General features: G+C 39.4%; 1 protein-coding gene across 2 annotated transcripts; it reads right to left on the reverse strand.

The window, feature by feature from the left end:
• Positions 1 to 1998: 1998 nt before the first annotated feature.
• On the reverse strand, positions 1999 to 25680 carry C1GALT1 (core 1 synthase, glycoprotein-N-acetylgalactosamine 3-beta-galactosyltransferase 1). 2 transcript variants are annotated; one of them, XR_008444051.1, is made up of 5 exons: positions 25360 to 25680; positions 17449 to 17688; positions 14025 to 14692; positions 10435 to 10590; positions 7511 to 7595 (listed from the first exon to the last, which is right to left on the reverse strand). XR_008444051.1 is itself a non-coding variant. In XM_054020378.1 (4 exons), the coding sequence occupies exons 2-4, from the start codon at positions 17669 to 17671 to the stop codon at positions 7404 to 7406; spliced, it is 1083 nt and encodes a 360-aa protein (XP_053876353.1). In that variant the 5' UTR covers positions 17672 to 17688; positions 25360 to 25676; the 3' UTR covers positions 1999 to 7403. The 2 variants fall into 2 exon arrangements, 1 of the variants encoding a protein (XP_053876353.1); XM_054020378.1 differs by lacking the exon at positions 10435 to 10590 and having other exon boundaries at positions 1999 to 7595; positions 25360 to 25676.

Below are 25680 nucleotides of genomic sequence, written 5' to 3' on the forward strand. Positions count from 1 at the left end.
TACTCAGGAATTTGTGTTAACAGTATCTATGGTAAAGAAGAAAATAGAGTACACTTCTCTCAGTGCTAGATTTGCATCATATGAAGATGTTAATGGCACTTTGAAAGAGAAGATATCTACCTATGTATTATACAATGTTTGATAAATTAAGATTATTCCATTAAATAGTTTGAAGCCAATCCAGAGGAATTGTAGTTTGGATTTCTTGAGTGCAATGCCCATTTCAGAGCAAGAGATAGGAAAATTACATTCAAGGAGTGCTGCATACTTTTAAAGTCAGATCATATTTGGATAGGAGTACAAACATTTTAAATGGAAAATAATAAATATATAGTTCAAAGTTTGAAACTGAAAGTTATATAGCAATTTTAAAGCACAGAACATCTGAAATTAAGCTCAAATACATTTTTGTGGCTTTAGATCACTTTAAATAAAATGCGCACAGAGACCACACCAATACATTTTTATTTCTGTCTAAAATTATGCTGTGGAATGAAAGTTATACTTTGTCTAACCAAGAATGGAAAGCTATACCAGCAGGCCCAGCTCTATTCCTGTTGAACCAAATGCGGAAAATGTAAAAGACATAGCGCTTGTAGTTCTCACAGTATATTGTGTGCTGAGTCTTTCTAATTTGAAACCGCACTGTATTTTGGCAGTGCTAGGAGTAAACACTCCACTACAAGCCCCAATTTGGCAAACATTTTGGCACATGCTTTTTGCATACATTGTCAGTTTCATGACGTTGCAAAGTAATCATGCATCACAATTCCACAATGGCACTACTCGCTGAGCAAAGTTATGTATATTTGCAGAATCGGGGCTTTTATTTGCATATGGTCACAAATGGTTCTGAGCAATAAAATGCATTTTAAAAGGATTAAAGTATAATCTGTTGTACAAAGTGTGCAAAAAAAAAAAAAAGTGAGGCCTTTGAAAATGGAGATGTTTACATTTCAGTTTTCCAAAATGGTAGATTGTGGCAGGGCCTTCTGGCTCCTGACTCTGCTCTGGTCCACACACTGCTCAGAGACCCTTGTGCTGGTCAAACACCTTGTGGAGTTTATTTACAGTGGGTTCCCACCACCTTCATACTATATACAGCTTTGCTCCAACAGTCCTACGGAGCACCCAGCTCCTGCAACAAGCAGGGAAGAGCCATCTCTCTCCTCTCCCTGCTACTTGCTTTCCCTCCTTCCTCTGCCTAATGGCTTAATTAGCCTTCCAGCTCTGCTCCACCCACAAATTAGGCATAGAGTTTAACCAGCTCCATTCTGCATTGTTTGACTGGAACCACTGAGTGCTGGCTCAGCTGTTCTTGCCCAGCAGTGTCACAGTGATATTCAGTGTAGTGAAAAACCTGGAGTTCTGTGGGCTGTCTGCTGAATGTAGGAAGCTCTAAGTAAAAAGTGGTCACTTTAAACTGATCATTTTCTCAGATGAAAAAATGCAAAGCTTTTGAAGCAGAAAGTATGAATTTTAAGTATTTATGCGAAAATACAATAGTCATTGAAAGAACTGAAAAGCACATGGAAACAAAAAGGTGAGATATTTCACAAAAAAGGGCTGCTTTCTAAGGGTTCAAGTCTAATGTTGAGGTAATTATATATAAGCATTAGATATGGATCCGATAACCTGAATCATGGAAAACAGACCCTTGCACTCACATCACACTGAAATTAATGGGACTCTGCAGGAACAAAGGCCTCCCTGTGTGGATCCAGTTATAACACTGGGGCCTAACTTCACACTCAAACATAAAAAACAAAGAAGTTCCCTAGGTAGTTTGCTATTTTGTAAAGAAAATAACACGTGTGTAGGTGTAGCACAAACAACAGATAGGAAACAAGCGCAAAATGAGATGGTTTTTGTTTTTCAAAATATGCAATTCCTTATCTATTGAGTTGAAAAAAATGTAAGGAAATGCCTAGGTAAGCAGAGTTGTGCGTCTATCAAGGTCACCTGTATTGAATGAGTAAAGGAACACAAGAGACAAGCTTTATGTGTGATCAATTATTTTATTTTTGCAGTTATCGCTTTAAATTCATTACTAAAAAATGGTCATAGGCACTTCAAAGAAGTTATTTAAAAATAAACTTTTGTTTATGGTGATCACTTCAAAACACGTAAGTCACCAACCATTGTCTACCACAACTGAAACTATTTTCTTGTCTCAAATTCCAGACCATTCACTGATTTTAATGGAATAGACTGCTCATCAGCAACATGCGTCTTCCTTCAACTATTTTTTCACACAAACAGCTGCAGTTCATTTAGCAGAGTATTTTAAACACAACACACAGTAAGATGAAGAGCTGCTACATCTGCTGGGGTTCACACACATTTTTTCTTGCCACAGTAAAAATTGGAAAGGTTAATTTCCTAGTCCTATACTAAGGTGACTATTCTCATCATGTAAAGTATCAGAGGGGTAGCCGTGTTTGTTGCTTTTTACAGATCCAGACTAAGAGTCCTGTGGCATTTTATAGACTAACAGAAGTATTGGAGCATAAGCTTTCATGGGCAGACGTCTGACGAAGTGGGCATTCACCCACGAAAGCTCATGCTCCAATACTTCTGTTAGTCTATAAGGTGCCACAGGACTCTTTGTCCCATTCTCATCATGGTGCGTGCACACCCAAATCATTACTATCAATGATAGTTAAATTATCAAGATGCCACCTCCTTCTCCAGATTATCAGAGTACGTAAACTAAAAGGGTGGCTCCTGGCTGTTTTGGGAGTAGTTTTAAAATGCAGTCACTGAAACTTTCTTTCACTTATTAAAGCATAACAGAGCTAGTAGCAACCTGTGAAAAGATTATTTGAACACTGCTTCACTGGATGGAGCTGTAGAAGCGTTCTCAGAAAGACCAGGGGGGAAAAAAAAATCAAAGGGGAAAGAAAAGTTGAGCAAAAGGACAGACAAGGTATCACAAGGGAGTGTACCCACTCATGCAGACAAATACAGTGCAAATTGCTATACTGAATGAACAACAACAAAGAGTGAACAGATTAAATAAAGTTCAATTGAGTCACTCCTCTGAAAACGTAACATTCAGTACCAGACCACAAGTAAGAGCTTCGGATAATCTGAGAATACTGTCATACCTCTGGAAACTAATGCATGTCTAATGAATGTACTGAAAAACAAAGCAATTAAAATATTAAGAAGCCTATTAAAAGAACAAAACCCATGTCTGACTCTCAGTATAAACCCCAGGGATTGTAGAAAATTTACTGCCAAGTAATTTTCTTAAAGAAATTTAGATTAGAATTACATGATTGGATTGTTTCAATCACTACATTGTGGCTACAGAATTCTGTCAGACTTTTTTAAAATTAAAAATCAAGAGTAATAAGCACTGTGGCATAAGGCATCCTGTGCCCCTGCACTTCCAAGGCATATTCTAAGAAAAGCAATTCATCAATTAAGGAAGGATTCCTTGTAGTAGCTTGCCTGGGCGGCAGAAGTACTCAATTTACTATGTGCTTGCTCTTAAAGTGACGACATGACACTGAAATCAGTGGCTTACAAGTGTAGAACACTATACAAGGAGGCTGCAATGTTGAAAGCCCCTCTGATAAAAGCAATCATAAAAGTTTATTAGGTAGCCACGTTTGGAAAACTATAAAAGTAAAAAACAAGTTAATAATCCCTACATACAATTCATTTTGTTTCCATAATGATACTGGAGTTTGACAGAAAAACACAACAGTTTTAGAAAAATTTACAATAAAGTCAAGTCAATACTTCTCAATCAGTGATACTGGAAGGCAAAACCTCCTGTTCTCCTTTCCGGGCATATGTGGTGAAGGGTAGAGACAGAAGCCTTCTTAGCCAGATACTAAATCAGGGGTGGACAAACATTTTGGGCCGAGGGCCACATCTGGGTATGGAAATTGTATGGCAGGCCATGAATGCTCATGGAATTGGGGGTTGGGGTGCAGGAGAGGGTGAGGGCTCTGGGGTGGGGCCAGAAATGAGTTCAGGGTATGGGAGGGGGCTCTGGACTGGGGCAGAGGTGCGGGGGGGGTAGTGAGGGCTCCAGCTGGGGGTGCAGGCTCTGGGGTGGGGCTGGGGATAAGGGGTTTGGGGTACAGGAGGGTGCTCTGGGCTGGGACCGAAGGGCTCAGAGGGCAGGAGGGGGATCAGGGCTGGGGATGAGGGGTTTGGGGTGCAGGAGGGTGGAGGGGCTCAGAGGGCAGGAGGGGAATCAGGACTAGAGCAGGGGGTTGGGGTGCAGGAAGGAGTCCGGGGTGCAGTCTTCGGGCAGCGCTTACCTCAAGCAGGTCCCAGAAGTAGCGGCATATCCCCTCCTCCGGCTCCTACATGGAGGCCCGGCCAGGTGGCTCTGCACGCTTCCCCGTCCGCAGGCACCGCCCCTGCAGCACCTATTGGCAGCGGTTCCCCGCCAATGGGAGCTGCAGGGGTGGCGCTTGGGACAGGGGCAGCATGTGGAGCCTCCTGGCTGCCCGTATGCGTAGGAGCCGGAGAGGGGACATGCCGCTGCTTCTGGGAGCCATGCAGAGTCACAGCATGTGCAGAGTGTGGCAAGCCCCGGACCCCGCTCCCCAGCAGGAGCTCGAGGGCCGGATTAAAATGTCTGAAGGGCTGGATGTGGCCCCCAGGCTGTAGTTTGCCCACCCCTGTACTAAACGCTTTCTGAAGTATCCTTGCTAACACTTTATTGGAGAAGTGTATTTGCATTTCTCAGACACAGTCTACCCAATTCACTACAACATTGGCTGCCTACACCACAAGCTGAGAAGTTCCTTTTTTGTTATAGGTCAATGGGTGACGCTGAAGGAGAGTGAGGGAAGAGAAGGGTAGTGAGGAACTATAGATTTACAATTCAGTAGGTCTTTTACATTGGCCGAGTATACAGAATTTAAAATCAAAACCATCAACTTGTTAAATGTAGATTAAATGCACCATCAGCTGTTAAGAAAATCATTTAGCCAAGAATCTGAATAATATATTAATCACTATAGCTGTCAGTGCTTTTATAGCATATTGATTTAGCAATCCTATTGACTGTATCTCATATCTGACCTAATGTTAGTCTAATGAGTGACTCTCACATGGGAATACCTTGCTAAGCTTAATCACCTTCTACAGTTCAGCTGAAACACAAATGATAAATATTCTCCTCTGGACCAGCATCAGCATAGTCTCTCATAAAAAGCACAGCTTTTCAATCATCCAACAGGTTCAAACTTTAAAGAGTTCTAAAGGTCAATTCACAGCACACATGAAAGCTCCTACCCCTTCCAGCCTATGTGTGAGGCAATCCTGCTAGTGAAAAATACTCAAAATATTTAGATTTAAATATGAAATAATTAAACAATCACTATATGGTAACATCAGTGGTAGTAGGGAACATAAATATATCCCATGTTCAGACACTGAGGAGCAGCAAACGTGGCTATGTTTACTTCACATTCATGAGATACTGTGGTTATTGGCATCATGTCACAAGACAGAACAGAAGAAAATAGATAAGTCAGTCATGATGTTTGTTGGCAAATAATGTTTAGTGTCTCTCAAAGTCAGATAAACTACTCCAGAGTCTCCCAAAACCTCCTAGCAACATCCTCAGGAGAACAGTGGTAACCATTTTAGTAAAGCCATTCACAACCAGTAATATGACCTCATCAAAACACTGGCTAAGGGAAGTAAGGTTTTGGCCACACTCACCAAATATGATGAAGATGAAAACCAGCAAAGAAGTGATAAAGAGGCTTTTGTGAAACTGAGGACCAAAGACAACCAATGTGTCAAGCTAGGCAGAACATAAAATTGGGTTAATGATGTATATACTATATTGATCACAAGAGCAAAAATCTATAGTTGGTGTAACCTCTGATTGCATTTTAATATATTGATAATCTGTGTCACTCTCACAGATAACAAGTGGATCCTTTTTAGCTAATTAGGCATAGAGCTACTCCCCATAGCCAGGTAGTGGATGAAATAAATGCACTTTTTGAAAGGGTTCTTGCATTCAGGTTGGCTTACCTGAATAACTGTGCAACACATTCACAAGACAGACAATAAAGAGCATGTAAAATGACATATGAAAATCTTAAACTGAAGGCAGAGAAAAAAGCCACACTATAAACCAGACAAAACCCTCAGAGAGAGGTGGAACTACATATTGCAGCCAAATAAAATTAAATTTGTAGGGAACATTCAAAAAAATCATAGTAGAGAACACAGTAGAGAACCTACACTGTGATTTAAAATAGTACTTTTTTGGGTGCCAGATCACTTCCATAAACAAAGAACCCTCCTCCCCCTCCCCCCCGCAAAAAAAACCCTACAGTAAAGCAATGTGTAAATTAAATAGAAATAAACTAATAGTAGCACTGGGTGAATCTGGAAATTACTGTACGCTAGTGCATAAACGCCTGGCTGTCTACAACAAGTATTTATTGTATGACTGTAGTGTTATCACACAAACATTTTTGGCTTACAGAATGAATACAAGGGGAGGAAATTGCACTTATAAGGGGTTTATTTCTATCATGTGTACATTAAAAAGCTTTTGGATGAATTTTGTGCCCATTCAAGCCAGGAGTACACACCAAAAGGCATAGAGTGGGCAGGTATGCAAGTTTCCACACATCTTCAACATACTCCAAGATGTATAGCCTTGCTATTCCTGGGCTTTTTGCCAATTAGCACAAGCCAACTGGGTGGTGGTTTTGTGGAACAGATAGTAGTATCTTGGGGGACGTTTATGAAGGGGGCCAAGAGTAACAAGTTCATTTCATTTGGGAAGTAATTCAGATTTTGACATTAAATAGGCAGAATATTACTAATTACACCAAATATTTTAAAGTCTGTTTTTAAGGCAGTAGTGGTTTTGAAGACTTTTTTCTCTCTCTTTTCAGCCAAGTTACTTCATGTCAAATTTCTCCAGTATCATCACCATCTCAAAGTGATGAACCTATGTAGCCCAGGATTTCTAACATTAGTACTTATCCAAAATAATGGGAACTGGGGCAAAAAGAAAAATAATGACTAGAAAATACTGTATAATCGTGCTTGAGCCTCACCACCATCCATTTGTTTTAATACAATAATATAAACATGAAGAATTTGTAACAAAGCCACCTCAACAGATTTCACAGATCACATAAAAGCTTTAGGGCCTGATTCTGCAGTCCTAACATGTGAAAAGTCCCACTATCCCCACGAATAAGAACTGCACAATGAAACCTGTAGTTTGCAGTCACAGAGGAAGACCCTCAACACAGAACTTTTAAAATTCAAATGAATTACTACTAGCAATTCCAGAGTCCTGTCTGAGCTAGATGTAGTTGCTTTTCACTCCATGATACTTCTTTCAGTGCATTGTTCCACATCTTATTATTGAGTAGAAGTCTGATTCAGTTTCAGGAGCTTTCTGCATCATTATCCATTGCTTTGCTTTTCATTTGCTTTTCTAGATTCTTGAGAGAGTCAGGATTGTACCTGTATAGGTAACCATATGGTCGGAGATGATAAATCAAGTATTCCAACTGGTACATAGTTGTGGGATCAACATAGTGGAATGAAATTGCCAGATCAGAGCAGCATCCAGGACCCTAAAAATGGGGGGGGAACAAACAAAAGACTCAGAGGACATTTCAAAATGTGCTTAAAATGTTAAAAATAATTCTCTCTAAAGTGTAAATAATATATATGTGGCTTCACTTTATCATACAATTCACTTTTATCAATAATTCCCACATTTCAAAGCCTAAATTTTGCAGGAATAGAATACCCAGACCCTGGTATACTATTTTGCTTGATCATCATCTCCAAATGGAAATTAACGATTTTCAAGAATGCTTGATGTGCTTTAGATAGTTTCTGTGACAACATCAGGGGGAGGGATAGCTCAGTGGTTTGAGCATTGGCCTGCTAAACCCAGGGTTGTGAGTTCAATCCTTGAGGGGGCCACTTAGGGATCTGGGGCAAAATCAGTACTTGGTCCTCCTAGTGAAGGCAGGGGGCTGGACTCGATGACCTTTCAAGGTCCCTTCCAGTTCTAGGAGATAGAGATATATTTTTTTTTTAAATGACGAAGAGCATGTCTGGTGTACAAGAGAGCAAACCAGGGTATAATTTCTAAAACTCACTAACAGGTTGTGCAGTAACTGATCTGTGTGGACTCTGCTTCCCAGAATCTTCACCCATGTTTCTCCCCATCCACTTTTCCTTACCTTCAATTTTCCTCACCTATTTTCCAGGACACCTTCAACTTGGTTTCCCATGTTCTAATTCAATTGCAAGTCTCCCTCCTGGCCAGAAATAGCCAAAAGAGCTAAAGGACTTTGTTTAAAGACCTGGTGCTAGCAAGGTACTCTGATAGATTTCTGCTTGGACGCAAATAGTGAGCAACAATGGATAACCCCTCAAATTTCTTAAATCTCTAATTTTTCCACCACACTGTTTAAACTAAAGCTGCTCAATTCCCCCGCCCCCAAATTTGCAATTTCAATTAAATTTTCAAAATTTTGAAGAAAAGAAGTGGATTGTCGTTTCTACAAATTACATCCTACATTTTGACCAGCCTTAGTTCAAACTAGTCAAACTCTCACTGGAAAGACTGTGCACACAAAAAAAAGGTGACACGAAAAACCTGACACAGAAATTTAAAAAAAAAAAAATGAATCGAAGCTAGTTAATGAGACCCTAATGTGAGGAAATTACTATCCTTAAACTCAGCATGGGAGCTGAGTATGTAAGCATACTGTAATGGTTACAGAGGCCAAATATAAGGAAGTAGAAACACAGTCTGCCTTTCACTATGGTTAAATGTCAGGGATCTAGAGTTTGAAAGAAACAGGTATTCTTCAAACAATGGAAAACCAGTTCAAGCAGAAAGTAAGCTGCAGCATGTAAAACGTAAAAGGGAATATGAAGAGCAGCTAATGAAAAAAGAAAAGACAAAAATAAGGAATTAAGTATATTAAAAGTAGGACGCCTGTGAGAGAAATAGTAGGTCTACTGGGATAACAGAATAAAAGGGAATAATTAACATGGATAAGAACACAGAAGAGAAACTACATTCTTTCTTTGGATCAGTGCTTACCAGGTGGATTTGGCGATCTGCCTAAAAGAGATACTCTTATCAGATAGAAGATGACATTGTCCAAAATTGAGCTGTCAAAGAGAAAGTTCTGGGACACACTGATAAATTAAATAGTAATGAGTCACCAGGAATGGAAGATACTCATTTATGATTTTTGAAGCAACTTAAGAATGAAATGCTTAAACTGCTCAAAATATGCAAACTCCGATTAAAATCAAATTACTATGCTAGAGGACTGGAATATAGCAAGTTTCATATCTATTATTCTTCATTTTAGGAAAGTGCTAGGGTTGATCCTAAAATTGTTGAGACCCATAAATTTCATTTTCAGATGAACTGGTTGAAATGATAGAGATATGTGCTTGTACATCACCTAGCACAATGGGGTATTGATCCAGGATTAGCCCTTAGGCTATACAATACTACTACGAGTACACCTACCTGAATATGACAGGGGCAAATAAGCGTGACATCTGGTCAGGAAATTCTTTAAATATGTCAACAAAGTAATGGATACAGGAGAACATGTGGACTTTCAAAAAAATTATTTGGACTTTCAAAAAGTCTTTGACAAAGTCCTTCTGAAGAGCCTAGTCAATAAACTAAACTAAGCAAAGCATTGTTATGGATTAGAAAATGGCAAAGAAATAAATCATCAATCTTCAGCCAGGAACTCAGTAGGCTTCCAAAAAAAGGGCAGCATTTATACAGTTGATAAAAAACACCCTGTTATATTAGTTATAACTTACTTCCCTTATAAGCCCTCACGCTTCAGACCATAAGCCAACTACCAGGAGTCAGGGAGAAGCTTCCCTATTGGTAGGTTATTCCATAATTGTCCATTGCTGAAGCATCTGTAATTGGCCACCATCGGAGACGAGATTGGATTAGATATGGTAAAGCAATTCTATTTTTATTTATTTATTTTTTTTTAACTGTAATACTCAGCCTGGAAAGCAGCTAACAGTTTTCCAGATACTATCTTTTAATATTGGATCCTAAATATTATCTGTTTTCATTTGTTGAAGAATGTTAGCACATTTACACCATATTCCATTAATAGCAACTTAAGTGGCGGTCATGCCTTTTTATTCCACGATCATGGCAACAGTTGCCATAAAGAAGACTTTAAAAGACTAAAAACACGATAATCACTGGTTTCCTACCTGCGTGGACCAGGTATTTTAACAAGGGAACTGACTGCCAAGCACTCTAAAGAAATTACATCTAGAAGTAAGTGTGTGGGGGGGGCGGGAGGGGAGGGGAGGAGGAAAGTGTGCCTGTGTTTTTTATATACACCTCTACCCTGATATAACGCTGTCCTTGGGAGCCAAAAAAAATCTTACCATGTTATAGGTGAAACTGCGTTATATCGAACTTGCTTTGATCCGCCGGAGCAAGCCGTCCTTCCCCCCTCCGGAGCACTGCTTTACCACGTTATATCCGAATTCGTGTTATATCGGATCGTGTTATATCGGGGTAGAGGTGTATCTCCATCCCTCCTGATTTAGAATGTAAATACTTAAAGATACATCATATATGCTATCCGTTCAGAAACTGCTGCAACTACATAAATATTTTAGTTATTACTAAGAAGCTAAACATGTCAAAATATTCACTCCATATGGATATTTACCGAAATAAAGTATAGAATTTATTGACACCTTTCAATCCAAAGCACTTTTCAGGCTGCTTTCATTCACTTGCAACTGAAACACTAAAGTTTAGGCCAGTCCTACAAATCATTCATAAGCAGAACTCCGATGTGCATGAAAGACTGGGTCCTTTAACAGTAATTGAGGGAGCATTTAAAGCAAACAAAATAAAATTATCAAGACTAGTTTTTAACCAGAGGTTCAAGCCTAATAAAATTTAGCACTTAGTGATTTAGGGAGAGATTTTCAATAACACAGGAGAGAGTTAGATGTCTCACTCCCCATTGTGTCTGTGAGAAGTCTCCCCTTATAGTATACAATAGTTTAAAATGGTGTATAAACACACAACTAATTAGTCCTGCTCCCCCTCAGGAGAGTCCATTCTACAAAATGGAGAAATGGAGGCAGAAAAACACAGAAATTTGCCCAAGATCTAGTGAGAGCCAGTGGCAGGGCTAATAGTAAACCTCAGAACCAATCATATGGTCATTCCTACAGATCATGCCGCACCTTTAATTACAAATGCTAACCAGTTCTTTACAAAAAATACTATTAGAAGTTTCACTGTTTTATGGTTAAAATATCGATAATTGAGACCTAGGTTTTATACATAATCCGTGTCTGTCACGGAGGTTGGGGAAGTCATGGATTCCATGTCTTCCTGCACTTCTGTGACTTCTGCAGTGGCCAGTGTGGCTGACCCCAGGTCCGCCCAAGCAGCTGGCCCTGGGCCCGGCTGCAGCTTGTTGCTCAGGCAGCCACACTGGCTGCTGTTGGAGGGGGCCAGCCGCACCGGCTGCTGCGCTGGCAGCCGGCCCCAGGGACTGCCTGAGCAGTGGTCCCGAGGGCAGCGGGAGGAGCTGCAGCTGGTGGCACCTGGCACCGGGCCCCGCCACAAGCAGTGGCCCGAGCAGCAGCAGCGGGCCTCCCCCAGCAGTTGCTGCCGCAGGCCCGCGTGGCTCCCCACACTCACCCCCAAGATTCAATCATGGGTATTTTTAGTAAAAGTAATGAACAGGTCATGGGCCATGATTTTTTGTTTATTGCCCGTGACCTGTCCATAACTTTTACTAAAAAATACCCATGATTAAATCGTAGCCTTACTCATTAGAAATGAATACGTGCGTAATCACAAAGCTGAAGGTAACGGATCTAGTTTCTACACCCAGCTGAGACATTCAGCAGGACTGGCAAAGGACGCAGAACTATTTTGGCAGATATCAGTGGATGCTCCTTTAATTGCAGTTTCATGCATGAAATTCTCTTCCAGATTTATCAAGAGAAAAAAGGATATTAACTTACAACAGTGTTTTGACTCCACAGACTATGTCTAAGATTTCCAAAGGAGTCCGCACCTCCATTCTAAATTTTTTTTAGAGGTTCACAAATGAAAAAAAAAGGTTGAAAACCCCTGAATTACAATGTCTATAAAGATATTTCCCTCACCCTCAACACTATAGGTACCTGACATTTAACTAAAAATATGCAGATATAGAAAAATTAAAGATGACTAAAACCGGAGTAAACACTCACATTAAAAAAGTTAACTTTTACATGCCAAGCAACTTGCTTCCACAATTTCCACTGCGAGACTATTCCATTGACTTAAATGTAATTATGTGTATGTATTTTATATATTTCACTATCAAAACTAGTTGCAAGTATGTTTCTGAATATCGTTTTTTAAACACACTTCTTAGACACACAGTTTGGACCTATACACACCAACTAGATATGTTCAAAACCAGTTTAGGGGGCAACTGTGTTTAAATAATTGAAAGGGTCCTTCTTAATCAAGGATGGGGTCTAAATCAGCTGAGGCTACAGTACTGTACTGAGCTTTGAACAACATACCCACCATCTCTTTTTTAAATATTTGCTTCTTGGAATAAGACAGGACAATGCAAGTTCCAGTGTTATTTTTTGCATCTCATCTTTACTGTCCTATTATATTACTCTAAAAGTACTATCAAGACAGTCTCTTAAAAGTGGGACAGAAGATTTCTTCTATTTACTAAATGGCACATTTTATCACTTGATTATCACAACCATGCTACATTTGAACACACCAAGAATGGTTTGGTGGTGTTATGAGACAGGTGGGATTTCAAAAATATTCCGTGTTGGCCTAATCCTGCTCCCAAATGAAATGGGAGTTTCACCACTGACTTCAAGAGGAACTGTTTCAAAAGCACCCAGTGTTAGTGTAATTCCCACTCCATTTACAGATAAAGTTACCACTGCTGTTAGATTTACAAATCTAACTAGTTTTAAGATGGAACTTGATAAATTTATGAACAAGGTTATATGATGGGTTGCCTGTGATAGCATGGACTCAGTGACAGGAGGTCCTTTTCAGTCCTGTGTACCTTACCTTTAGGTTGTTAATAAGGCTCTTGCAGAGATTACACACAAACCAGATTTTCTGATACGAGTACCTTCAGCTCTCATTACTTTCAAGAGCTATAGCTCTCATTGATTAGAATGAGAGATACAGGTCTCCATGTCTCTGCAAATCAGGTCAACAATAAGGACCTCACATTCAGTTTTAAATTGGTAGAATTTGATTTTAACAAAAAAAAAATATATCAGTTATTGCAATTTAATAAAAGAGGTGCTAAAAAGCCAAATTCCACCACTTGCACTCACTGCAAACTTCTCATGTTCCCCTCAACTTTGACAGGCAAATAGTATCCTCTAAAATTACAAAAGGAAATTCATTGTAGGGATTCTCAAACTAGCATGGACCACACTTTAAATTTTCTCAGGGACCACATATTCCTTCCCATTATGATTGCATAATAAGTTGCAACTACAGTAATTGTCGACATAGAAAGGTAACATTGGGAACAATATTTAGGTATTTTAGCTGCCTTTTAATGTGATTTAGCAACAGGAAACAAGAAGAAGCCAACATCCTGTGATAAACCAGTTCTCCATACAGCACAAGAGTTATATAGAAGAGACCTACTGGAGCATCCAGTCCATCTTTTACAACATTAGAACAGTAAAAGTAATTTCAGATTAACTAATTCTCATGGAACACTAGGTACGGTACTTGCTTTCAAGTTTTAATTTATAAATGGAATATATAATGATTCCACCCTTAAATCTGTCTAAGGCACCCACAACAAAATCATTTTATTTTCCCAGAACATTTTAATAATGGACAGTTAAGTAGCCTATAATCACTGTATATATAAAAAGATAACTTCAGAAATGTACTTCATACAATGAACACAGCTTTCTTTAAAAAAAAAAAAAAAAAAAAAAAAACTTACCTCTATCGGAGGATAATAATTATAATTCCAGTACCAAAATGTTCTAGGTAGATATCCTCTGATTAAGTGATGTTCTGGCACAAAGGGATGAAAAGTTTCTTTACCACTTGTGTCCCTTGAATCTCCAGCTTCTACATTAATATTCTCCATGCATTTTCCGAGTGCTAGGTCTTCAATAGAAGAGCTATGAGAACATTTGTTGGTTTTAAATGCATTAACAAATCTCCTTAGAGCTTCTTTGCTCAGTACATATCCTGCTCCTCCACTCATGTAGCCCTGTTTCACATAAGGCTTAAACCTTCTTCCAAAGTATATTGGTTGTTCAGGATTGTATTTTGAAAGAAGCCATCTCAAGTTGTCCAGTATAACATATGTGTCATCATCTGCTTTCATAAACCAATCAGCATCGTCAATATAATGGTCATGTACATACTGGAAGGCTTTAATAGTTTTCCAGTACAGTTGGTCCCTGCCTTCTTTGGTTTCTAGTCCCACAGCTGGAAAGTCTTTATTCTCCTCAGAGCTCATAAATAGTATTTTATTGCAACGCTGGGCCCAAGTTGCCTTAACATGCTTGGCTTTTTTCTCTAGATTCTGAGGCCCAGTCATCACCCAACAAAGTATTTTCACCTTCTGATACAGTCCTTCTGCAATATTTTTGTTCTCATCTAAAGGGGGAAAGGGGGGGGAGGGGAGAGAAATTCCATGATACGTTAGCAAACAGACTAAGTAGTAACACAAATGGAAAAGTACAATATAAAAGATTCAGCAATGCTTAAGAAAAAATAAGTTGTTAGTCATTAAGAAAGTGCAGAGAGATGAATGGGAAGAAGTCCAGTATAGATGCGCATCAGATGAGGCTTCTGTTTTGGACAACTTTTTTCTGTCATATTTAATATAAGACAAGTCATGTACAGCCCAATTTACATTACCTGAAATTTGGTGACCAACATTTGTCTTTTATTTTCTTCAGTCAGCAAGACCAAAATTAAATTCAGGAATGAAAAAATTTAAATTATTTTCAAATACTTAGTTTTACAAAAGAAGTAAAAGGGGGATACTATTAAGATCTTCTCACAAAAAAACCAAACATGGTTTTACAAAACCTTACATGAATTTTAAAAAATTCAACTCAATTTTATTTAAAAGAATTCTCTGGTAGACTTACGAAGCTAATGAAAACCTTTTAAAAAAACTGACTAAATGTAAAAATTTGAAGCCAGTCAGTCTATTTTTTTTTTCCTAACAGTCCATGCTAAGTAAAAAAATATTTATGGTGAAGAGCAAATTAGATTTTTTTAAAATGTTTAGTTTTAATACCTAAAATGTTAATAATTACAAATTTATTTTAAAATAACTGTCACCAACTATGGAAACTGGTTTTCAAGTTAAAAGCAGCAAGTAAGCCAGAAAAGGCAACTTGTCACCAGAAACCAAATTAAATCTTTATTTACTGAAAGGAGACAAGAAATAGGTTCTGCAATACTGTGATAAAAATCGTTATTGCTGTATCTGAAATACTTTTCATTTCCAGATACACTGACAACTTAATCAGATAAAAGTCTACACCTATTTAAGGTTTAAATAGGTTTCAGGTTTAAAAACTCATGCACCAATACTGCAACTGGACCCAAGTAAATGCACCACTGTGCCTACCTAGGCATGGTCTACACTACAATTAGTTCAACTCAAGCCAGCTTACGTTGACCTAACTATGTAAGTGTCTACACTGCCCCTCTATGCCGACTTATTAACTCTACCTCCACGAGAGGCATAAAATCAATGTAATTAGGTCAATGCAGTGTCAGGGTAGACGCAGCGTTGCTTTCATCAACTGTTACTAGCTTTCAGAGGCCATCCCACAATGACTCACACTGACAGTACAATCGGTACAAGAACTCCTGTTGAGGACACGCAACACTGACACAAGGAGCTTAATGTGGACACGCAAAATCAATTTAATTACTGCAGCAGCTGAATGATGATGTAATTTAGGCTACATAATTCTGTAGTGCAGACATGCCCATAGTGTCCCCACTGCCTTCAAAAGACTACATGTAAGTCTATGAGATTCAGGTTCAGATCAGAGTGCAGGATGGGGACCTAAAAATGTTTGTTTACCTTTATACAAGATCAGGCCAATTTTCCTTACAATAATTTACTATAATAGTGTGTACATTTCAGAGAACAAACAGGTTTGTATGTGTTTTGCAGTTTAAATATTTTTAGTTTTAAGTTACTCATTAGTGGCCTGGCTCTGCAAACCCTAACGTAAGTAAGTAGCTTACTTACATAAGTAGTCCCATTGCAGACAAGATTTAGGCTCTAAATGTTACAGTTAATCATTCTGACAAAATATATCCACTGTAAGAAAAAAAGTGCATGGAATTGCAAATAAATATGGTTATTTGTTTTGAGTGCCTGAGAACAACAAAATTAAAGTAGAGTAGAATTAATTTGTTTCTGAATGAATATGGCTTTGGATTGCCAATTATCCTTTTCATCACCAATTGGCCAGTATGTATTTTTTGGTTATGAAATTAAGTCATTTAATTCCCCGATGAAAGTCAGACCACACCAGCCTCACGCCATTATATAAGCTGCCTGTGTTAAAATGAAACGGGGCGGGGGGGAGGGGGACGACAACCTCCCCTTGAAGCTCTAGTAGGTAGAGCAAAGGGCTAAAAGCTAGGAATCTTTAGCTCTATTTTCTTTTCTGTCACAGATCTGTACAACCTTGAGCAAGCCATTTAACTTTTCTATGCATCAGTTTTAATACCTCAAAAATAGGTATTTATCTGCCTCACAGGGCTGAGGTGGTTTAGTTAATGTTTGTGAAACACTCTGAACTTACACAGAACTTTATTTATATAATGATGTTATATACTACATGCTTCAGACAACCAATGTCTATAACATTTTTCCCCTCCCAAAATGTAGACCGCTTGACTGATCAGGTTTAAAGAATAGTGGGCTACTTTTAAAGTTTCACTTTTATTTGAAAAGCTTAATCACAAATTATAGATGCTGCTAAATTAGCTTAAGTAAAACTAAAAAGCAATCTAGCTGCCTATGAAGTACTGTGATTGTGTCAAATGAGCAGAAAAAAATCTCGGTTGTAGTTTACCACTTAAGAAGCTCCAGGAGCCAAACTTTAAACCGCTACCTCCATTTCCAAGTCTGGATGCAAATGTTGAAAAGTATTGTGCTCTCTGAAAAAATCACACTTATTAGAAAATGCAAGTTAGTAAAGAAAAAACAACCATTCAATGCCTTAGGAGGGGAAACCTACGTGATTTTATATTGTGTGTGCACATGTAATAAGAAAAACTTGTGTATAAATACCTAGCAATGAAGAAAGAAAAATGTCAAATTGGAACATAATGTTCCCTCTCCTTTTACATTGTACAAAACAAAAAAATACCTTGATGCTGCCCAGCATCAGCATTGAAGTTCATTTGTCCTTCCAGCTGATCACTTCCAGTTTCTTCTGAGTGTTCACCATGGGGATCATTGTGAAGAATATTAGGTTGGATCTCAACCTGTTTTTCCAACACTATGCTAAATAGCATGTAACATGTGAAAAATCCTATTGTTGATCCAAATGTGAAGGTTAGAAGATTCAGCAAAAATTTAGAAGAGGCCATTTCCTGAAGGCAATATGCTGTCAAGAAAGAAAGTAACATTAAGTTTTTCTAAGCTAAGTAAGGGACATATAGGGGAGTGTGAAAAAGAAGTCAAATGGCAAACCCAGGGCCTGATTCCAGAACCCTCATTCATGCAGAACTCCCATTACTTGAACTAGAGTTCTGGGTGACTAAAAGCAGCAAGATTAGAACCAATGTTTATTCCTTTGTATATAAAGGAATACAGAAGTGGAAGCATTTTATATAAACATAGAAGAGGATATTTGAAAGACAAAAAAGTAGTGTGTGTAGAGACACACATCCCCCTTTATTTACATTTTTCCCCAACTGCTCCTAACAAGTTTGCATATTACAAGAGTTAAGGACACAAACAGTAATAATAATCATAAAAAAATGTCAAACAGATAGAAAAAAAAATCTAAAAATACTCCCAATCCTAGAATGAACTAGATCTTATCTGTGCATTTTTCTATCAATGTCTTGTCCCCCCCACCCCTCCAAGAAACAGATAGATGTGGGATGTCCTGAAAGTCACCAAATCCAGGCTCTGATGGGACAATGGGTACGTCTTCGCTACCTGCCGTCCATCTATCGGGGATTGATTTGTCTAGACGTGATAAATTGATCCCTGAACGCACTCCCCGTCGACTCTGGAACTCCACCAGGGCAAGAGGTGGAAGCGAAGTCGACGGGGGGAAACGCAGCCATCAATCCCACGCCGTGAGGATGGGAGGTAAGTCGATCTAAGATACGTCGACTTCAGCTATGCTATTCACGTAGCTGAAATTGCGTATCTTAGATCGATCTCCCCCCCCACCCCCGCTCCAGTGTAGAGCAGCCCAATGAAAAGTAAACTCTAAAGTCAAGGAGCCCACCCTGAGAAAAACCCTGTTTTCCGCTTTCTCATATTTTAAATAGAGGGTTGTTAGCTTGAGACAGTATGCATAGGGAGAGAAGCAATCTCTCAAAAAGCCAGTAAACCACAAAATGAGTTTTTATAAGACAAAACCAACACCTTAAAGCTTCTGCTGAAATTCAGCTAGTAGATTTACATGTGCTTAATTCTTTGCAGGATTGACTTGAATATCAATTTCTTTATGAAAAGAGTTTTTAAAGTCTAAAAAACCCATTGGGACATGACATTTATATGCAAACATAACTAGAATTCCTAAAACCAAGCAAGAGAGATTATTTTTATTCACAAATAATTGTATTACCACACACAGTAGTTCCCATTAAAATTAGTGCATAGGATTTAGATACAATCAACAGGAGGTTAAACCTCAATATGTTCTAGAGAAGTGCTTCTCAAAGCCGGTCTGCCGCTTGTTCAGGGAAAGCCCCTGGCAGTCCGGGCCGGTTTGTTTACCTGCTGCGTCCACAGGTTCGTCCGATCGCGGCTTCCACTGGCTGTGGTTCGCCGCTCCAGGCCAATGAGGGCTGCGGGAAGGGCAGCCAGCACATCCCTCAGCCCGCGCCGCTTCCCGCAGCCGCCACTGGCCTGGAGCGGTGAACCGCGGCCATTGGGAGCCGTGATCAGCCGAACCTGCAAACGTGGCAGGTAAACAAACCGGCCCGGACCGCCAGGGACTTTCCCTGAACAAGCGGCGGCCCGACTTTGAGAAGCACTGTTAGAAGTCCTTGTACATACATGTAAGTGTAGAATTTCAGTGTAAAATATTGTTTGAGTATTGTTCTGCTTTTTGGGATCTGTAAAGACACCCTGAAAGATTTCCTTACTCCCTTCCTCCAGACTTGAATCTCCCACCCACACACACACCATTTCTTAGAAATATGGTTTTCTGGTTTTGCTACATGCTTGAGAATTTCTTGGATGACCCAAATGTGCAAGTCAATCTTAACAGCTCTTAATTCACAGTCAAACCTTTAAAAAATATTTTTCTCCCAAATGTGAGTTCTAGGTATTTAAAAACTCAAACACACACAATGGAGGGGGAATAGGGGACACAGAGTGACTAGCATGAGGAAGGCATTGCAGGGAATAGAAACAGAGAGGATGGAAAGGTGGCATGCAGAGAGCTTGTGATGGGGTATGGAGGAATGCAAGGAGCCCCTATTGTGTGCAATAAGCTTAGTATACAGAACCACAATTTATGGACCCCCCTAGTTTTTTTAAGAAATTAACCTTAGATTTGACTTCACTTCAAACTAAGGAAAATTTTAAATGTGTTATAGTCTCATTCCAATCTGTAAGGATGAGCAACTCACTTCCAAGCAAATGTAGAACTCTGTACAGCAAATGCGTGGCATCAAGCAACGCCCCAGCAAGGGTGGTTCTATGTCACATTTTTTACATTACAGAAAAGCGGCATTTAAAATGATTGTTCTGTTGTCTGCAATACATTTGATCTACAGAAGGGCTATAATTACTCTTTGTACACAATCTATTAGAGAAGCAGAATGGTTCTTGAGGCCAAATCCTGACCTGATTCTGCAAAAACTTTCACACAACTATTATTGTTATTATTTGCATTACTAGTGCCTGGGTGTCTAGTTATGGACCATGACGCCACCACGATTTGCTGTATTTGTATAGCACACAAAGACACTGCGTGCCCCAAAGAGCTTACAATTGGAGGAGTCCCATTGACATCATTGAGTTTACGCATGTGTATAAAGTTAGGCACGGGTGCAACTCCTGGAAGGATTGGGGGTCTATGTGAGCCATTTACTATGATCTTGTACAAGCAACTTCAACTCCTTGTATCTTGGTCAACTAGATGGGAAAACAGAGTTCTAAAAAAAATAAAAATATCACTAAACATCAGATTCTACACCAGGAGCTAAAATTTTTGTAAGAACGAACAACTGTACACAACAGCCTGCCATTTTTTTCCAAAAAAGGCCTATGAGAAATTAATCTTAGAATTCAGACAAATGAACATAAAAGATATATTAGAAAAAGCTAATAAAATAATATTTCTTCTGTGAATGCAAACTATAAGTTATTAGTCATACGGGGTGGCACTATTTCCCAGCTTCCAGAACCAGCAATTTACACCACTTAAAAAATGTAGCGTGATAGAAACAAAGTATGTTTTATACTTTTGTTTTTTTACTGGGTTCCTGCCAAACTAATTGGACAGCTACTTGAAGTATCACAAACTTCAAGGCTGTATTGGTCATTAACTGCCAGGAAAGAAGTGAAACTGAAAACAAAAATACATTTGCAGTGCACAACTTGAGATGAATTAGAAAAAAAAAAATTCTATTAAGCTTATAACTGCAATGAGGACCTCTGAGTTGGGGATTTCCTAACTGTTAATGATTAGCTGGAACATTAACTCCAACTCACCACAGCAGTCATTAATCCCTAGACTATATTCTATGCCTCCACCATTATAGCTTTAATACTTATTTATTGCTTCAGAACATGAAACAAGCATTTTAATTATTAAAATTAATATATATATACACACACACACACACACATATACACATACACACACACACACACACAAAACTATGCTGAAATTACTCCAAATTGCAATATATTACTATATTTTAAATCAAGTGATTATGGAGCCTTTATGCACAAACTACAGCAGGAGTTCCCCAACTGAGGGCCATACTGATCATTCTGCAGAAGTTTGACAGCTGCACCAAATTTGCATATCATAGCACTGACTGCAGCTGCTCTCATCTGTAATACGGAAAAGTATGATGTCGAGATCATAAGTCCCAACATATGATGCTTATTCTGATTAAGGCAGCCTTCACTTGGATCAAGGTAGAGTACTATACTGGGAACTATTTTTACTAGCATATCTCCACCTTAAATATCAGGGTGGTACAAGCCACATTATAGTACCCCCTGTGACTTACAGCTGTGAAAAGACGATGACTTGATTTATAGTGCTACTATTAGAATCTGATCTGTTATTAATCTCAACACAGAAGGCAAAAGGAGTTGAGCTAAATGCCCTCTAATAATCAAACTTATAGGATTTACACAAACTGTAACACTGCAACTGTTCATTGTATTCAAATATTTGCTATAGTGCTTCTTTCTGGATGGCCTCCATCTGCTACCAGAGAGCACCTCAAAACTGGCAAGACAGACAATGAGAGTGCCAGGATAAAGTGTGGCCTCCAAAACTCAGGTCTTAAAAAAAAAAAAAAAAAAAAAGTTCATAGTCATATGGAACAACTGCAGGCCTTCACAAAAGAACACACACTTCACCTCTTGCACACTTAATATTAGTTGCCTCTTTACCATGCAATTTAAGTGTTCTGTTTTAACAATCATTGTTAATTTTACTTGCGGGAGCACTATATCATTTCAGAATGATTTTTTTGTAATTTTTAAACTATTTTAGTATTAAGTTACGGTCAAATATTTAAGTGGAATATTAAGAACTCTATGTTTGGCATCAGTAAGTGCCTTAAAAGAAAAATGTCATAAAATACATTTTCCGCTACTTAATGTTTCCAATATATGTTTTTCTGAAAAATATCAATTATGCCTGGAAACCACCAGTGTATATTTTGGCAGTATTCCAGAAGAGTAAAAGTATTATTTTGGGGGGACAACATTTTTGAAAACTTCAGCAATGGAACCCCCATGCTTGATATACATTTTAAAATATCCTCCCAACCATTTAAATAGTTTGTTGTATATTAATTCTGATGACACTAAACAGTCTTAGAGAAATTAATGTATAGGAGACTGTTTATGCATATTTATAGGCTATATTTTGGAATTTATTTTTATATAATGTTAAGATGTGAAGTGAGTGAAAAATGTTTTTACTTGCCAGCAAAACAAAAGGAAGAAGTGTTTTTTAAACACTTTTTTTGCATTACATTACAGTATCTGACCAGAGCAGATCAAATTATATAAAGAAAAAAAAAAAAAAGATCAGCTCTCAGATACTTAATAACCAGTCCTCACACCCATATTCTTTATTTAATTACTTCTCTACAAAATGATTTATTCAGATAGTCATTAAGAAGTAGAACCATGCCAAGACAAGTGCAGAATCTGTGGAGTAGCAAAAGTCTCCACTTTGCACCCATTAGTGCTACCTTACTACTTGTTCTTCTTTAAACCAGACAAGAATTAAAGGGTTGATAAACTACAGTGGCCATATTCAATTTTGTACCTCATTACAACTTTAGGAACATTCCTGCAAATACTTATACACACATAATTTTACTCATGTGAGCAGTCCCATTTAAGTCAATGGGACTGACTGCCTCCTTAGTGTTTTAAAAGTGTTGTCACAGTTTAAAGAAAGACTGTCACCTTAAATTTGGTCCAAAACTTAAGTTGTGTAAAGACGAGCTTTTATAAAACCCCCAATCCATAAAAATTTACAGAATTTATTCAAATTTTGGAAAAATATTTTTAAGAACAGAGGCATTCTCCTGCCTTGTTTGAAACCCAAACATAATAGCACCATGGTGATACATAATATGGCTGCCACCCTGAAACATGTTCTACACAGCCATACCCGTCAACAGAACTCTGTGAAGGTTTTGGACTCTGCCCATGCAAAACATGATTGAGGCCTGTAAGCAAAGTACAAGATAATTAACTGACTTCCTTTCTCTTGAACTGAAAGAAATATAAGAACTAAAAGAAGAATATAAAAAGTCACAAGTAATCTGGATTTTTAAAATTGTCATTTATGCTCGTGGCTATTTCCTTCGTATTATTTTGTGTATTTTTAATTTATAGCATAGGTACCTTGAGCCTAGATATTTTATAAAGGCATATATTTTTATTTACATTTTAAAACAAGTAAAATTTAAGTGTTACTAGCAATAGTTAAAAGATTGTCTTAAGTTGACTTTGTCCATTTAATTAAATGGAAACACGTTACATACACAACTAGGTTCTCTCTAGGGTTAATTCTACCGCATGTAGTGTAGTTAAAAAAAATAAAACAAAACAAAAACTAAGATAAATACACCTTAAGAGTTGTATACTTCAGAATGAAATTGATCAATACTGCCATGCTGCTAACACCAAAGCAATGACAAACAGAATGATCTCATTTTTAAGTAAAGATTTGATAAAATGTAGTTAGGCTTTGTATTAACAAAATCTCATTATTTTAAGAAACTAAAGTATTGTATACATAGAAATATAATATATTAAAATTAAAAACGACACATCAAAACAAGCAATTCAACCATGTGTGTTCACTCATTAATAGGGCCCTACCAAATTCACGGCCATGAAAAACGCATCATGGACTGTGAAAACTGGTCTTTTGTGTGCTTTCCCCCTATACTATACAGATTTCATGGGGGGAGATTAGTGTTTCTCAAATTGGGGGTCCTGACCCAAAAGGGAGTTGTGTGGGGGGGGGGGCATCACAAGGTTATTTTAGGTGGGGTTGCAGTATTGCTTCCCATACTTCTGCACTGCCTTCAGAACTGGGCAGCCGGAGAGTGGCAGCTATTGTCCAGTAGCCCAGCTCTGAAGGCAGGGCCCCGCCAGCAGAGGGCGGAAGTAAGGATGTTAATCCCATACCACGTCACCTTTCCTTCTGCACTGCTGCTTTCGGAACTGGGCGGCCGGAGAGTGGTGGCTGCTGACTGAGAGCCCAGCTCTGCAGGCAGAAGTAAGGGTAGGAATACCATATCATGCCATCCTTACTTCTGCGCTGCTGCAGGCGACAGTGCTGCCTTCAGAGCTGGGCTCCTGGCCAGCATCCGCCACTCTCCAACTGTGTAGCTCTGAAGGAAGTATTGCTGCCAGCAACAGCGCAGAAGTAAGGGTAGCAGTACTGCAACCCTCCCTACAATAAGCTTGTAACCATCTCACATGTCCTTTTTTGGTCAGGATCCCTACAATTACACCACCATTAAATTACAGGTTTAAATAGCTGAAATCATGAAATTTATGATTTTGAAAATCGTGTGACTGTGAAATTGACCAAAATGGACCATGAATTTGGTAGGGTCCTACTCATTAACTCACAAAATTTGTTCATCTGCAATGGGTCTCATCAGTGTGAATCAATGAGTTTCACCTGATAATGAAGAAAATTTTACTTAGAAAATTTATCAGACTATTTTTTCCTAAGGAAATGTTGGTATCTGAACAAAAATACATTCATAGCTAGTATAAATACAAAGAATTCGAATTAAGTAATTCTGAGACACATTTATTTTAAAATTGCTTTCAAAACCTAAAACTATGGAAATAAAAAGCCTATAGCCATCCATAACATAATCCCATTTTTAGAGGAAAAATCTTAGTAGAAACCGGCCAAAAATCTGGCACCCTTCTCTTAGCAATAAATTCACCTCCCCATAAATGCCTAATGCTGTTTCACTGAACTTGATCAATGCTAAGGGCTGGGACTCCCAGCCAGGAGGGATCTGGGCTGGGCCTGCGGAACGGGACTCTGCCGGCTCTAGGGGGATTCGCTTCCCCGCCCTCCTCGCACAGGCGCTGAGGAGTGAAGACGGGAAACAGCCTCTGGCCCGCCGGAGAGGGGCGAGCCAGGCACCTGCTCGCTAGCAGGGGTCTGTGCCTGCCCGCGCCATGCCCGGCCTCTAGCCGGCTGCCTGGGTTACGGACACCGCCTGAGCCCCCGCTGCCGCTGACAGGGGCCTCCCCGGGTTCTGCCCCGACAGCCCCACTGGACAGACCGATCCCCCCCCCCATTGCTAGGCCGACACCGACCCCGGGACGGCTCCCCGCTTACCGGCTCGGCCCTGCGCACACAGCGCGGGTCCCGGCTCTCAGGCGCCCGTTAGCTAGAAGCAGGAGGCGGGGAGGGGAAGCAGCCGGCGGAGCCGCTGCCCTCAGGCCCCGGCACCATCGCGCCGGCCCAGCGCGCACTGAGCAAGCCCGCAGCGCGCTGGAGCCTCGCCGCTCCTCACGTCACCGCCGCGCGGCCCGAAGGAGGCTGCAGCCTGGTCGCGCTCACTAGGCAGCGAGCGGCCGGGGCCGGGCTGGAGGCGGCGCGGTGAGCTGCAGAGACCGGCCCCTTGCAGGCCCCTTCCGCGCGCCGCTGAGCCAACGA

This window comes from Malaclemys terrapin, chromosome 2 (genome assembly GCF_027887155.1).
Source record: "Malaclemys terrapin pileata isolate rMalTer1 chromosome 2, rMalTer1.hap1, whole genome shotgun sequence".
Taxonomy (NCBI): Eukaryota; Metazoa; Chordata; order Testudines; family Emydidae; genus Malaclemys; species Malaclemys terrapin.